Source organism: Pelodiscus sinensis, chromosome 28 (genome assembly GCF_049634645.1).
Source record: "Pelodiscus sinensis isolate JC-2024 chromosome 28, ASM4963464v1, whole genome shotgun sequence".
NCBI classification, from domain to species: domain Eukaryota; kingdom Metazoa; phylum Chordata; order Testudines; family Trionychidae; genus Pelodiscus; species Pelodiscus sinensis.
The window spans coordinates 2,410,529-2,422,799 of record NC_134738.1 but is presented as its reverse complement, the minus strand read 5'-3'; the positions used below and the strand labels follow the sequence as shown (position 1 = coordinate 2,422,799).

Below are 12,271 nucleotides of genomic sequence, written 5' to 3'. Positions count from 1 at the left end.
AGACCAGGGAGACGCAGAGAAAGCCCCGGAGTACACGGGCGGCAGGATCGCGAGGTCCCGCAGTCCGTGTCCTCCGGGGAGCCCCGTTCGTAACTGCGGATCCAACATAAGTCGGATCCGCGTAAGTCGGGGACTGCCTGTACTTAATTCGAACTAGGTGTTAGTCCTCGTAGAATGAGGTTTACCTAGTTTGAATTAAGCGCTCCACTAGTTCGACTTAAGTTTGAACTAGCGGTTTGCATGTGTAGCGCCTATGAAAGTTAATTTGAACTAACGGCTGTTAGTTTGAATTAACTTTGTAGTGTCGACAGACCCTAAGAGCCCAGTGAGCAGAGGAAGTGTTGGTAATGCTGCTAGAAAATATTGACCTCCCGTGGTCTGGCAAACTCTCTGCTTCAGTGCCAATCAGAGGAGCAAGCTTTGCTGGCACGCTGGGGCCTTTTGCTGATGTTAAAACACCCAAGGGGACCAGTGCTTTCCTCCACACCTGCCTCTCTCACCCTCTTCTCTTCCGCCCCGTCCCTCTCACTCTCCTTCCTCCCTCCCTTCCTGTTTCTTTCCATGCCGCTGATCCCCTCCTGACCTGAGCTAAACCTGCCCTTAAGAAGTGAAATGTGGCATTGGCTGCTGCCACCCCCGTGTTTGCTCTGCCTATGTGTTGTGGCCCTTCCCCTGCCCTATTTGTCTTGGGTGCTCCGCTTGTAAGCGCCTTCGGGCAGGGAATGGGGACTAAGCCACTGGGGCCTATCTCTTGGCTGGTGCTTAGGGCATGACCGTAGTCAGCATGATTCTGTACAACAGTGGTCCCTGGGGTTGCCAGATGGTCTCCCAAAAAATACTGAACACGCGGGCTAAAAATGTGTCGAGCAAAACACAAAACAAAACAAACAAACAAAACAAAAAACTGCCACAAACACACATGCTATGTTTAATACTTAACTTCATTAAAAACAGTCTTCATCCTGCACATCTCTATGTAAAGAGAATTAGAAGTAATGGTGCCAATGTGCATGCAATTTTCATTGTTTTCTATTCCTCTAAAGCTAAGGCTATAGAAGAATTTAGAAGAACTCCTTTTTATCCTGCAGCTGAAATGACTGTAGAGAACTCCCAGCGCCGATCGCACCCGCCTCCCAGCCACTCGCCCCGCCCCGCTAGGCTTCTGACGTGCCCAGAGCGGCGATCGCGGCCCTGCCTTCCATCCGCTCCCGCCGCCCCTGCCAGGCTTCCCTCCGGTGCGCAGCCGGAAAAATCAGAAAATACCGGACATTGCACATTGCACGTCTCCAGTATTCTCTGATTTTTTTTACCGGACAGAGAGCGCAAATACCGGACGGCCCGGTAGAATACCGGACACCTGGCAACCCTAGTGGTCTCAACCAGCATGTCTAGAAACCCACCCTCCCTCAGACAAACATTAGCCAGCTAGACTATCCACAGACAAACACCCTGGGATCACCAACTCAGCCCCTCACCCAGAGCCTCATAAACCCAGCACACACAAAAGTACAGCAGCCGGGCGAACTGGGCACAGTCGCTGGGAAGAACAGACCTGGGAATAAACGGGGGTTGGGTTGTTCCTCGCTTCTTGCTGGCCACGTGGACTAAACCGGCCTGTCGGAAGGTTTGGCGCGAGGAGGGAGCTGTCATCCAGCAGCTCAGGTTTTCCATGGGGGTGGTACCAGGGCCAAGCTCAGAAGATTGTGGCATTATCAGCACCAGGACCAGGGCTTGAATCTTGCTCCGTGCCAAGAGCCACGCCTCCCGCAGTCCTGCCTCCAGCTAGAGCAGGTTTCCTTTGGGGTCGGTTTCTGTTTCGCGTTTTAAGCGGCAGCTTGTCAGCAAAGCGTGAGAATGCAACATACTGATGCTGCCTTTCTCCTGCTCTGCTCCTCCTGTGCAGCACGGAGCCGGCAAGGCTGCACCGAATCAGCGTAGGGCCCTGCTTAGGCAGCTCGCTTGCAATCAGTGTCATGTATTATACATGCCGCTGCCTCCCCACTGCACCGCGACCTACTTCTTTAGCTGGGAAAATGAGGTCAGTGCCTGGCAAGGCCTAGCCTGGGAGCCATCTGCAGGTGAAGGGCGGGGAATACATCCGGCCACAGGCAGCTGTGTCGACAAAGGGCTTTGGGATAGTGCTGCTGCTCCTGGGCGGCTGCCGCCCGTTTCCTGTCTCCGCCTGTCCCCTGTCTCCCCTCGTAAGGCCCCGGGATTCCTGGGGCAGGTGGGGAACGCTCCGAGCTCTGGGGCCGGTAAATGCGGGTGCACACGTATCTCGGCCTTCGGAAGTGCAGCAATGGGGGCCAGGCCCCGGCAGTGGCGACTTTGGCCCGCTGAGGAGGAAAAGATCCGCGGTACATAGCGAGCTGGGACTGATGTTGCAAACCCAGTTACCTGCATGCTCGTAGGCTTAGCGTCGCCCGTGGCAAGCGTTTCAGGGCAGGGGACGTTCGCCCTGAGATCCCCCCCGCGGGGATCCCCAATCTGTGGGGAGGGAGCAACACCAGCTCTACTCCTGGCCCCAGCTGCCAGCCCCATGCCCGGGGCCCTGCTCTTGGCGTGAGCCCACGCCCAGGGTCCCGGATGCCAGCCCCACATCACGAGACTCTTTGCTCCGGGCCCCAGCTGCCCGTCGCATTCCCAGAGCTCTTCTGGTTTGACCCTGCACCTGTGTCCCAGCTGCCAGCCCCACACCTGGGGCTCTGCTCCCAGCCCCACAGGCTGGCCCCGTGACCAGGGCGCCATGCTTGCCCCGAACTGTGGCCCCAGTCTTGCCCCCCTTACCTCTGTCTGTGTCCCTGCTCCTGAAGGTGCAGCCCTGGCTCCAGACGGTGGAGGGCGGCATGGACAGAGGTAAGGGGTGCGTGAGGTAAAGAGTTTGGGGGAAGGTAACTCTAGTCGCCCCCCAACGCGGGGCTGGCGAGTAGCTGCTGCAGGAGCCCAACCTCACGGCTTTATGCTGGTGGGGAACTCCCCTCCCCCAAGGGAATTCTCTGCCAGCCAGCATCCTTCCCCTTTCTGCAGAGCACATGGGGGGTGGGGTGGAGCCCAACCGAGAATCTGGCCCTTTCGCTGTTTTCCCAGCAGCTGCTCGGGGGGCTGCATTCTCTGTGCTTCGCTCTAGGTCTCTGCCTTGGGCAGCGCGGGGGGAGCCGAGAATCTGATCGTGCTGGAGCGGGAGAAGTACCGGCCCCACGACGTTGGCTCAGTCCGATGGGCCGGGAGCACGTTCGGCCCCATGCAGAAGAGCCGCCTGGGAGAGCATGAATTCGAGGCGCTCATGAGAATGCTGGACAACCTGGTGAGTCTCCAGCTGGGTTAGCCGGAGCCAGTCATTCTCCACGCTTCCTCCTGGCCCCCTGAGCTCCCGGGGTCTGGGCCAGCCTGCTGAAGGCAGCCAGCCAGAGACCGGAAGGGCTGCGGGAGAGCACCGGGTACTGCGTGCTAGGCCTGCCGAGCAGTGAACAGATCGCGGCTGTTGGAACGAAGCATTTCTCTGAAGTCTCTTCCCTCTTGATCCCCCCTGGATTTTTCCACCCCCTGAGCGGAATGAATTTTGTTCTGTGCACCGATGTGGCGCGGACGTGAGGCACAGAGGTGACGTGCAACACATCGCCCTCATGCTGGTGCATATAACGATTCATGGGGGGAGGGGTTCTGAGTGGCGGAGGGCCCAGGGCTGGGGTGCAGGAGGGGGAGGTTTCCAGATGGGATGTGGGCTCTAGGTGGGGCTGAGGTTGAGGGGCTCAGAGCAGGGGCAGAGGGTTGAGGTGGAAGGACTCTGCTGGGGATGAGGGGTTTGGTGTGCAGGAGGGAGGCTCCAGGTTGGGGAGGGCTCCAGCGCTGGGGGTTGGGGTATAAGAGGGGCACAGGCTCTGCACAGGGGGAGGGGGAGCTCAAGGTGGGGTGAGTGGCTGGTGCTCAGATTTACCTGAGCGGCTCCCTGCTGGGGATGGTGAGCAGGGGCCCCTTTCCTGTGCCAGGCAGCTCCATGCTGGGGCCAGCGCGGAGAGACTCCCCACTGCCAGCCCTGGTAGCTTCATGCCGGGGGGAGGGGACCCCGCCCCACTGCAGCCCTGAGCCCAACGCAGGACTAACTGGGAAGCAGGGGGGCTGCACAGCCGGGGGGGCTGAGGTGCTGAGCCAGAGCCCCAGCGTGGCGCTAGGTCGTGCCGTGCGCAAAGAATAGTGCGGCTGACACAGGGCGCGTCTACACTGCAAGTGGGCACCTGCAGCCGGCCCGGCCACCGGCTCCGGGGCTGTTGAATCGCTGCCTGGGGCTCCCAGCCTCCCCCGGCCCATGCTCTGCGGCCTCCTCACCCCATTTCCGGCTCCAGCCTGAAGGTCTGCGCCGTGGACTGGGGCTTCTGTGCCCTTTCCCCAAGCTACATGGGAAGAACCAGACCCTTGGGGTGAGTGTCTGCCCAGCAGCCAGGGCAGGGGCGTGCTCTGCAGCCCAGCCATGTGGGCCCGTGCTAGCTGCAATACAGCTTCCTAAAAGCAGCAAGGAGATGGCAATCAGCTGTGCAAGCTTCCTGCTCCCCTCCCCCGCAAACACACACGTTGTTAGCCTGGGTGCTGAACCCTCACTGCTACTTCTACCAAGCCCAGGTAGGTCAGCGCAAGCTGCAGATCACATCTCTGGCTGCAATGTAAACAGAGCGGCAACGTCTCCTGTGCTGCGTCCCAGACCAAACACACCCGGGGCTTTCCTATTAAGGAATCGGCCCGGAACCCTCAGGCATGCCAGCCAAACAGGCTGCAAATCGGTTCTGTAGCATCAGGAGGGCTTCCAGCCTCTGAAGGAGCCTGTTGAGAGTAGCACAGGCAGTCCCCGGGCTACGTACAAGATAGGGACTGTAGGTCTGTTCTTAAGTTGAATCTGTATGTAAGTCGGAACTGGCGTCAGCCGCTGCTGAAACTGATGCCAGTTCTGACTTACATACAGATTCAACTTAAGAACCCCAGGCATCCCCAAGTCAGCTGCTGCTGAAACTGATCAGCAGCTGATTCCAGGAAGCCCGGGGCAGGGGCTTCCTGTAGTCAGCCACTGGTCAGTTTCAGCAGTGGCTGACTTGGGGACACCTGGGGCAGAGCAGCTGGGGTGCTGCTGGGTTGCAGACCAGGGGGACAGGGAGCAGAGCAGAGCAGAGCAAAGCGGCGGAACACGCGGCCAGCTGACAGCCCAGCCGCGTCTGGGCTGTCCGCTGCCCGCGTGTTCCACCGCTTTGCTTCCTCTCCCTGGTCTGCTGGAGACCAGGGAGAGGGAGGGCCCCGTTTGTAACTGCGGATCCGACATAAGTCGGATCCACATAACTCGGGGACTGCCTGTACAAGCGCTGGTCTTGGCAGGGAAGAGGAAGAGACCTGGGCAGCAGATAGCACTGGTTTGGCAGGAGGTAGATGGGCAGGTAGCAGAGCTGGACCAAAATCCATGTGGCTTCAAAACAAAACGGCCTTTATTTCAAGACCTGAAAATGCAACACGCTTACGTTTTACAATGGGGTTGCTTTGTCTGCTGCAGCACTTTTAAAATATCTGTATATATGTGGTCAGAAAAGTTGAAGTCCTCATGGCAGCTTTTATTTTTGAGTGACCCATTCCAAGAAATCCAGGGTTTGGGCAGCCAAAAAACATTAATCAAAATTTCCATGGGAAACAAACCAAAAAAATCAGACCAACCCCTAGGTCTGTTTCGACCCCATGACTTTTTTTTCTCTACCCTTCCCCCTCTCCCTCCAACCTCCCCCCCCCCCCCCCCCAGTCCTAATAGCGGGAATGTTCCAAGTAAAGAAGCAAACTGCTTGTGTCCCTCCAGGGCTACCGAACAGGCTACACCTACCGGCACCCCTTTGTCCAGGAGAAAACCAAGCATAAAAGCGACGTGCTGATTCCTGCCACCGTGACGTCGTTTGTCTTTGAGGAGGAGGCTGCTCCCATTGCCACCCTCCGGCAGCACGCCCAGAAGCAGCAGAAGGAGAAGACCCGCTGGCTAAACACACCCAACACCTACATGCGGGTGAACGTTGCTGAGGAGAACCAGAGAAGCGCAGGCAGCCAGCGGACCAAGACCACGGTAAGGGGGGGATGGGTGCTGAGTAGGAGACAGCGTCTGAAAGGAACAGGGCCAACGTGCTGTGCAACGGCAGAAAGGCCCAATGGATGCTTGGAGCTGACTCAGATATTCTCTTGGTTGGACAAGCCCAACTCCTCGCACAGTAAGGGGCTCAGGCCAGGAACCAAGTAGGACCCCTAATAAGTCCTCACCTTCCAGGTCTGAGGGAAGAGCAGTTTGTATTCAAACCAGCTCACCCATCCCTGAAAACAACCCCTCGGGTCCCACATAGCAAAGCTGCTTCCCTGTAGTAACAGGGACCACAGGAAGCCCACACAAAATTGACGAATGGCCTGTATAAAAATGTTCACTTTCCTCTTCTACTGAGAGACAGGGCTTCTACCAGCATGGTGTCACCTGGGGCATAGACAGGACGAGAGGGGCAGTGGGCCTGGGGCTCTGGAGAATGCACACGCAAGTCCTTAATTTGCCACTGACTTCCTATGTGACCTTGGGCCTGTCACTTAGCCTCAGTTCCCCATCTGTGTGATGGGATAATAGCCCTGCCCTGCCTCACAGGGGCATGTAGGATATATACATTAAAGATTTGGATCAGAATTTAACAATTACTTACTAGACACAAGTCCAGGCAAAGCCCTCAAGCTGTGCACATCAGAATCCAGATAGAGTTGAACCCGGATGGGCTGAACCAAAACTTGAAATGTGAAGGAAGATCTGAATCCACATTCAGTTTCCTGAATTTTGCTTCTGGTCCCTTTTTCGGTAAGGGACCCTACCTTGCTCTGTGAAATTTGTCTGTGAAATTCGGAGCATCCAAAATCCTGTGATGGGTCACAGACTCATTGGCTGGGTCCATGTTTCTCCTGAGTGTTAGTGATGCTGCAATTCCGGTCTTGATGCATTTTCTTTGCTTTTCCCTACCCTGTCCCGGGCGTGGGCCAGTGGCTGAAGGCCGACGAGGTGGAAAAAGCCAGCAGTGGGACCCCGATCCGAATTGAAAACCCCAACCAATTTGTGCCTCTCTACACAGACCCGCAGGAAGTGCTGGAAATGCGGAACAAGGTATGGGAGCTCTCAGACCTCTCTCGTCACCCCACTCTCTGGCGTCCGATTTGGCAGGTCTTAGTTCCCATGGGGCCGAGAGCCAGTATATTCCTTCGAGACCCTGGAAGGCAACCAGGGAGCCGCTTCCTTTCTTACTCTGTCTCTTCATTTTATCAGCAAGTTTAGAGACGGTGGCGGGATCCGGACTCACAGCTCTGAGGTCCTCTGTTCACCACCAGAGCGGGCACGCGAGCAGGTTGCATGTACCCTTTCCCGAGTGCTGCCTTGTAAACATGACTCTGCCCTGACCTGAACGGACCATCGTAGGTCAGAGGGAAACCCACTCGGTGACCCAGTAGGGCCCTGGCCTCCTGGCGGAGAGGGAATTCCAAATAGCTCCAGGGTCACACTCCAACTCCCCGTCCTTTAGGACCGGGGCTAAGACCTGGCTCGTCTCACACAGCCCAAGGGCCAGCCAATCGCTACTGAGCTAAACTGGATTCAGACGGGCAGCTGAGGAGAACGAGATTCTGGGCTTAACTCTCCTTTTTTTCTCTGTGTGTTATCACTGATCCTAGTGCCAAGCGCTTTTTCTGCTCCCTGAGCCCAGGTTTAAATGACACTCCGGGCTGCGAAGCAGGGGCGAGTCAGGCCTGCTCTACCAGCATGCCCCTCGGCTATTTTGTCTAGACTTTTATTTCAGGTTTTTTTACTTATTAGTTGATTTTTTTTCACCCACAGATTCGGGAGCAAAACCGCCAGGATGTGAAGTCGGCAGGACCCCAGTCGCAGCTCTTAGCCAGCGTGATAGCAGAGAAGAGCAGGAGTCCGGTACTCTCCTGAACAAAGGGGCTAGATTCACGGGGAATGTTACAGAGCAGGAAACCCCCCTGGCTCTCCTTCAGCTCTGTAGACTAGGCAGCAGCCGGGGGTGCGTTAAGGGGGAATAAGCAGGCGGGCTCCCGCTGTGGATGTCAGATCGGGGGCATCTTGATCCAAGCCTGCCCCTTTTCTCTAGTAGTAAGGGTGGGCGGCTGACACCAAGAACAGGTGCAGAGGAAAGGAACAACGTAGCCATGTCGCCGTGTGCAGGTGGAGTAGAAGGCTCTGAGGGCCCCCCTCCCAGCTCAGAGTGGGAGCGGACCTGTCTCTGCTTCAAAGCTGTGCTGCACCATGGACAGCAGTGTCGCACGGAGCCCTGGATCCTAGCCCCTCGCCCTGCAGCCGCCCCACGAGGGGCTCCTGCCCCCCAGGAGCTGAGCTCATACTGCACGGGGCTCATGTGCCTTCCCCACAGCCCGCTCCCCTTGTGCCATGCAGCTGGGCCAGTTCTGCTGCACACGGGGCTTTGGCCCCTACAAGGGAGCGCTCAGGATCGGCCCATCAGCTGCAGGCTGGGCTCCTAGCGGGCCGAGCTTCAGGGGGACCAAAGAGGGTTTGATGGCCCATAAAAGCCGCCAAGCCCTCCCCCTGCGCCCGCGCTGACGATGCAATGCCGTCTCTGCGGTTGGTTTCAGTCCGCGGAGAGTCAGCTGGCTTCCAGAGCCGACACGGAGGCCAAAGACCTCTTGCCGGAGGAGCTGCCTCCTGAGCCAGAGCCTCCCAACCCGTTCAGCCAGCTCACCGACCAAGAGCTGGAGGAGTACAAGCAAGAGGTGGAAAGAAAGAAGCTGGGACTCGAAGGTAAATATCCCGGCCGTGTTCGGTCATGTGCAGGTGGGACTCGGAGGCAGGGTGGACTGGAGGCCACTGTTCCATTTCACGGCACCTACTGCGGTTTCCACTGCGGTTTCGTTTTGTCCCACGTAAGACTGCAACCCAAACCTCCCAACTAGTCATGTGGAAATGAACTTGCATTGACATGCCTGGGTTTGGACCAAAAGTGTGGGGGAAGGGAGGGAGGCGAGGTAGCAGCTAGGGCACTGGCCAGGGGTTTCAGGTTCATGTCCGTGCTCTGCTTGGTCCAGAGTGGAGTCTTCCATCCCAGATCACTCTGAGTCGAGCAGAACAGGGACAGGAATCAGGCTCTCTCACGTCCCTAGCCAGTGCTCTAACCGGCAGAGCTGGCCTTACCCATATGCAGAATACGCAGCAGCGTAAGGCACCCGAAAACGTGGGGCATTGCTGGGTCTGCATGCCCACCCGCCCGCTCTTCCTGTCCCAGCTCTGCAGCTCTGCCTCCTCTGGAGAGGAGCTAGTTAACTTCCAAGTGGCAAAGCTGGCCAGAGCTATTAGCCGACACTGAAGCTACGAAGGAGCCATTCAGGTGGCAATGAAGCCATTTCACAGGCATTGGCCAACCCCAGGTACATACTGTCGGTTTCTGACTTCGCTGTGCTAATCGACAGGACCTTAGTTAAAAATTTGCTTTAAAACTATTTCATTTGTGGGCTCCTGAGGATTGTAAAATCACGTCTGTGAAAACCCATCGTCCCTCCCCGCTGGGGGGCACCAGTATTGTGTAGGCCCCATAAATCCTAACGACATGGCCCTGCTAACCAGTGCGAGTGTGCACAGCACTCCCCAAAACCCTCTACGTCTTCCAAGCCATTTGGGCTTGGAGCCAATATGTCCCAACTAGCCGTGCCCAGGGGAGCGTGCCCTTTGGGATCTCCCCGATATCTTCCGTAGCAAGTGGATATTTTCTCTACCTCTAGGGGAGAGAGACGCCAGCGTGGAGGCCTCTCCCGTGAAGTCCCCCTCTGCTTCCCCAGAGCAAAGTCCCACAAAGCCTCCACCAAAGAGCCCACCTGTGTCCCCCACCAAGTCGTCAGATGGTAAGACCAGCCTGTGCTGCATGGCGAGAACCAGAGCATTTGTGGGGACTGCTGGGGGAGGGGGGAGCAAGGAGTGATTCTGCAGTCGCATCCTGAGAGGCCTGGGCCGACTGGAGGTAGGGAGGGGCATTCTCCACCAGTGGAAAGAGAATCAAGGCTCAATTTTCTGTGATGGAGGAGGCCGGGTTATTATGGCCATAAGTTCTGGGCCAGCAAATCAGGCAGGAGGCCTTTGGAAGGAAGACGTGCCTATTTATTTATGATTTACAGCAGCACCCACAGGCCTCACCCAGAATAAGCGCTCCATTGTGTCAGGCGCTGTACGACCCCACAGAAAGACACAGCCCTTGCCCCAAAGCGCAACGCCAACAGGCGGAACTGAACCTGAGACCTCTGGAGCTCAGTGCCTGAGCCGCTGCTGCTTGAGCTAAAAGCCAGCTGCTTATTAGCAAAGGCTGTAGCACGATCTCATTCTTTCTTTCTGTAAGGGGTCTAGTGTACAGTCCCTCAGCGTGCTGCCGGGGCAGCACCACACCCAGAAGGCGTGTGCGTTACAAAAGCATTGGAAACAAGCAACCATAACAAACACTAGGGCATGGGAGCAAGGAGAAGCAGGTTGAGGGGAGGTGTCAGAAGAAAATGCTGGCAATCAACTGGCATCTTCCTACTGACTCCAGTGAGCTCTGAGTCATCACCTGTGTGTGCTGGTCCCAAGTGCCCCAGAATATCTATCTCCTGCCTCGGATTTCCATGTACGGGCAGGGGCAACCTAACACCATCAGAGGGCACTGCATTAGCTAGTCAGAATCCAAACAGGGCAGCCCTGGGTAATTGTTAGCTGGGCATAACGAGGGGAGAGCAAGAGTGTGAGTTGTCAGCAGGCTCCTCACATCAGAGATGCAGCTCGCTGGGGACAAGGAAAGCATCTGGCAGCCCCAGGCACAGACGCGACCTGGTCCGTGAAGGTAAATGTGGTGGTGTTACTCCTATTGCTCTCATTGTGTCACGTTGTGTCTCATTGTGCTGGTGTATGTCTGTCTCCACAATGTCTTCCTTTCTCTTTCCATGTGTTGCTTTCCATCAAAGGACTTACCTCTGATTCTGAATACTTGTCACTGTAGTAAGTATAGAGAGGCTGTTTTCTAAGCTCACATGCCATCGCCTTGCGGGAGGTGGGGCGCTTCTCACCAGGGAGACGGGGGGGGGGGGGGGGGGGGCTGGAGTCTTACAGTACATTCACAGCAGGGAGCAGGAACAATGCCTCCAAACTGGCTAGCTCTCAGTTTGCTCAGCTCCAGGCCGTAGTTGTACGGGAGGCCAATAGGGACCAGTTTTCAAATGTTGGGCACTGTAATAGAACCTGCAAGTTCTGCATTTGGCTACTCAGACCAGCTCTTAGGCTCAGAGGCAGTATGGCCTATTGGACAGAGCACCAGACTGATACTTGAAAGTCCTGCATGCGAATCTTAGCTTAGCTCCTTGCCTGCTGGGTGACCTAGGGCAAATAAGGTCCCCCTCTATGCCTCAGTTTCCCCATTTGTAAAATGGGGATCATGATTGCTTTGTGCAGCATTTTGAGATCTACTGTGGGAAAGTATTATATGAAAGCAAAGCATTATTCTCATAATAAATTCTGTCATTTCTCTAGGACCCCTCGCCATTGTGTGTAAGCACAACTTGAAAGTTCCCACTTTACCTGCCTTGTGCTGATTTGACCATCCAAATGTGCAATTTAGACCTCTCTTAAGATGCCAATGCTTCTCATTTCAGAGAATTTTGAAAGAAAGGGCCCTTTCTAATGTACTCACATGCTATTTTAGAAGAGTCGCTATGGCTTTTTCCTTGTTCAAGATGTCGAGGATTTATTTTTATGCTCTATTTTTATCCCCCATGCCTCTTCCCCCAATGACAGATCTGAATGCTGTAAAAAGGAGCCAGCTGTAGCCTCAGGTCTTTGTAGAAGGAATCTCCCACCCTCAGAAGCAGAGAGCCAATATCACAAAATCTGCTTAATGGACAACATTTTTCCCAGGCAGGCTTGAAGCTTTTCTGCTCACCCTGTTCACGAAACGTCCACTTGAGCTCAGTGGGGGATCTGAGCACGGAGGAGGAATGGAATATAGGAGCTGAGATCTGCCAGCAGATCAGAAAGCAACGTTTTGTCCTTGCTTACTGATTTTCAAACACCAACAATTGCCATCTGAATGACTATGTGAATTCACATGGCCGGCATCAAAACTGCAGAAAGCCACGTACACTTGCTATAAACAGCTTTTCTCGCAGTTCTTTTCCCATTGTCCCCATTGTGCGTATGACTTTCTGCTGTTGCATATACACGTTGCACCTTAGTGTCCTAAAGAACAGCACAGAA

General features: G+C 55.7%; 1 protein-coding gene across 1 annotated transcript in view; it reads left to right on the top strand.

Annotated features, from left to right (window-relative positions):
- Positions 1–12,271, top strand: part of ADD2 (adducin 2) — a 119,387-nt gene that overhangs the window by 92,948 nt on the left and 14,168 nt on the right. Inside the window, exons 9-14 of the mRNA XM_006129099.4 lie at positions 3,128–3,304; positions 5,822–6,079; positions 7,022–7,141; positions 7,865–7,954; positions 8,641–8,806; positions 9,781–9,900. Coding sequence (XP_006129161.1) covers positions 3,128–3,304; positions 5,822–6,079; positions 7,022–7,141; positions 7,865–7,954; positions 8,641–8,806; positions 9,781–9,900 — 931 coding nt within the window. The remainder of the gene's footprint in view (positions 1–3,127; positions 3,305–5,821; positions 6,080–7,021; positions 7,142–7,864; positions 7,955–8,640; positions 8,807–9,780; positions 9,901–12,271) is intronic.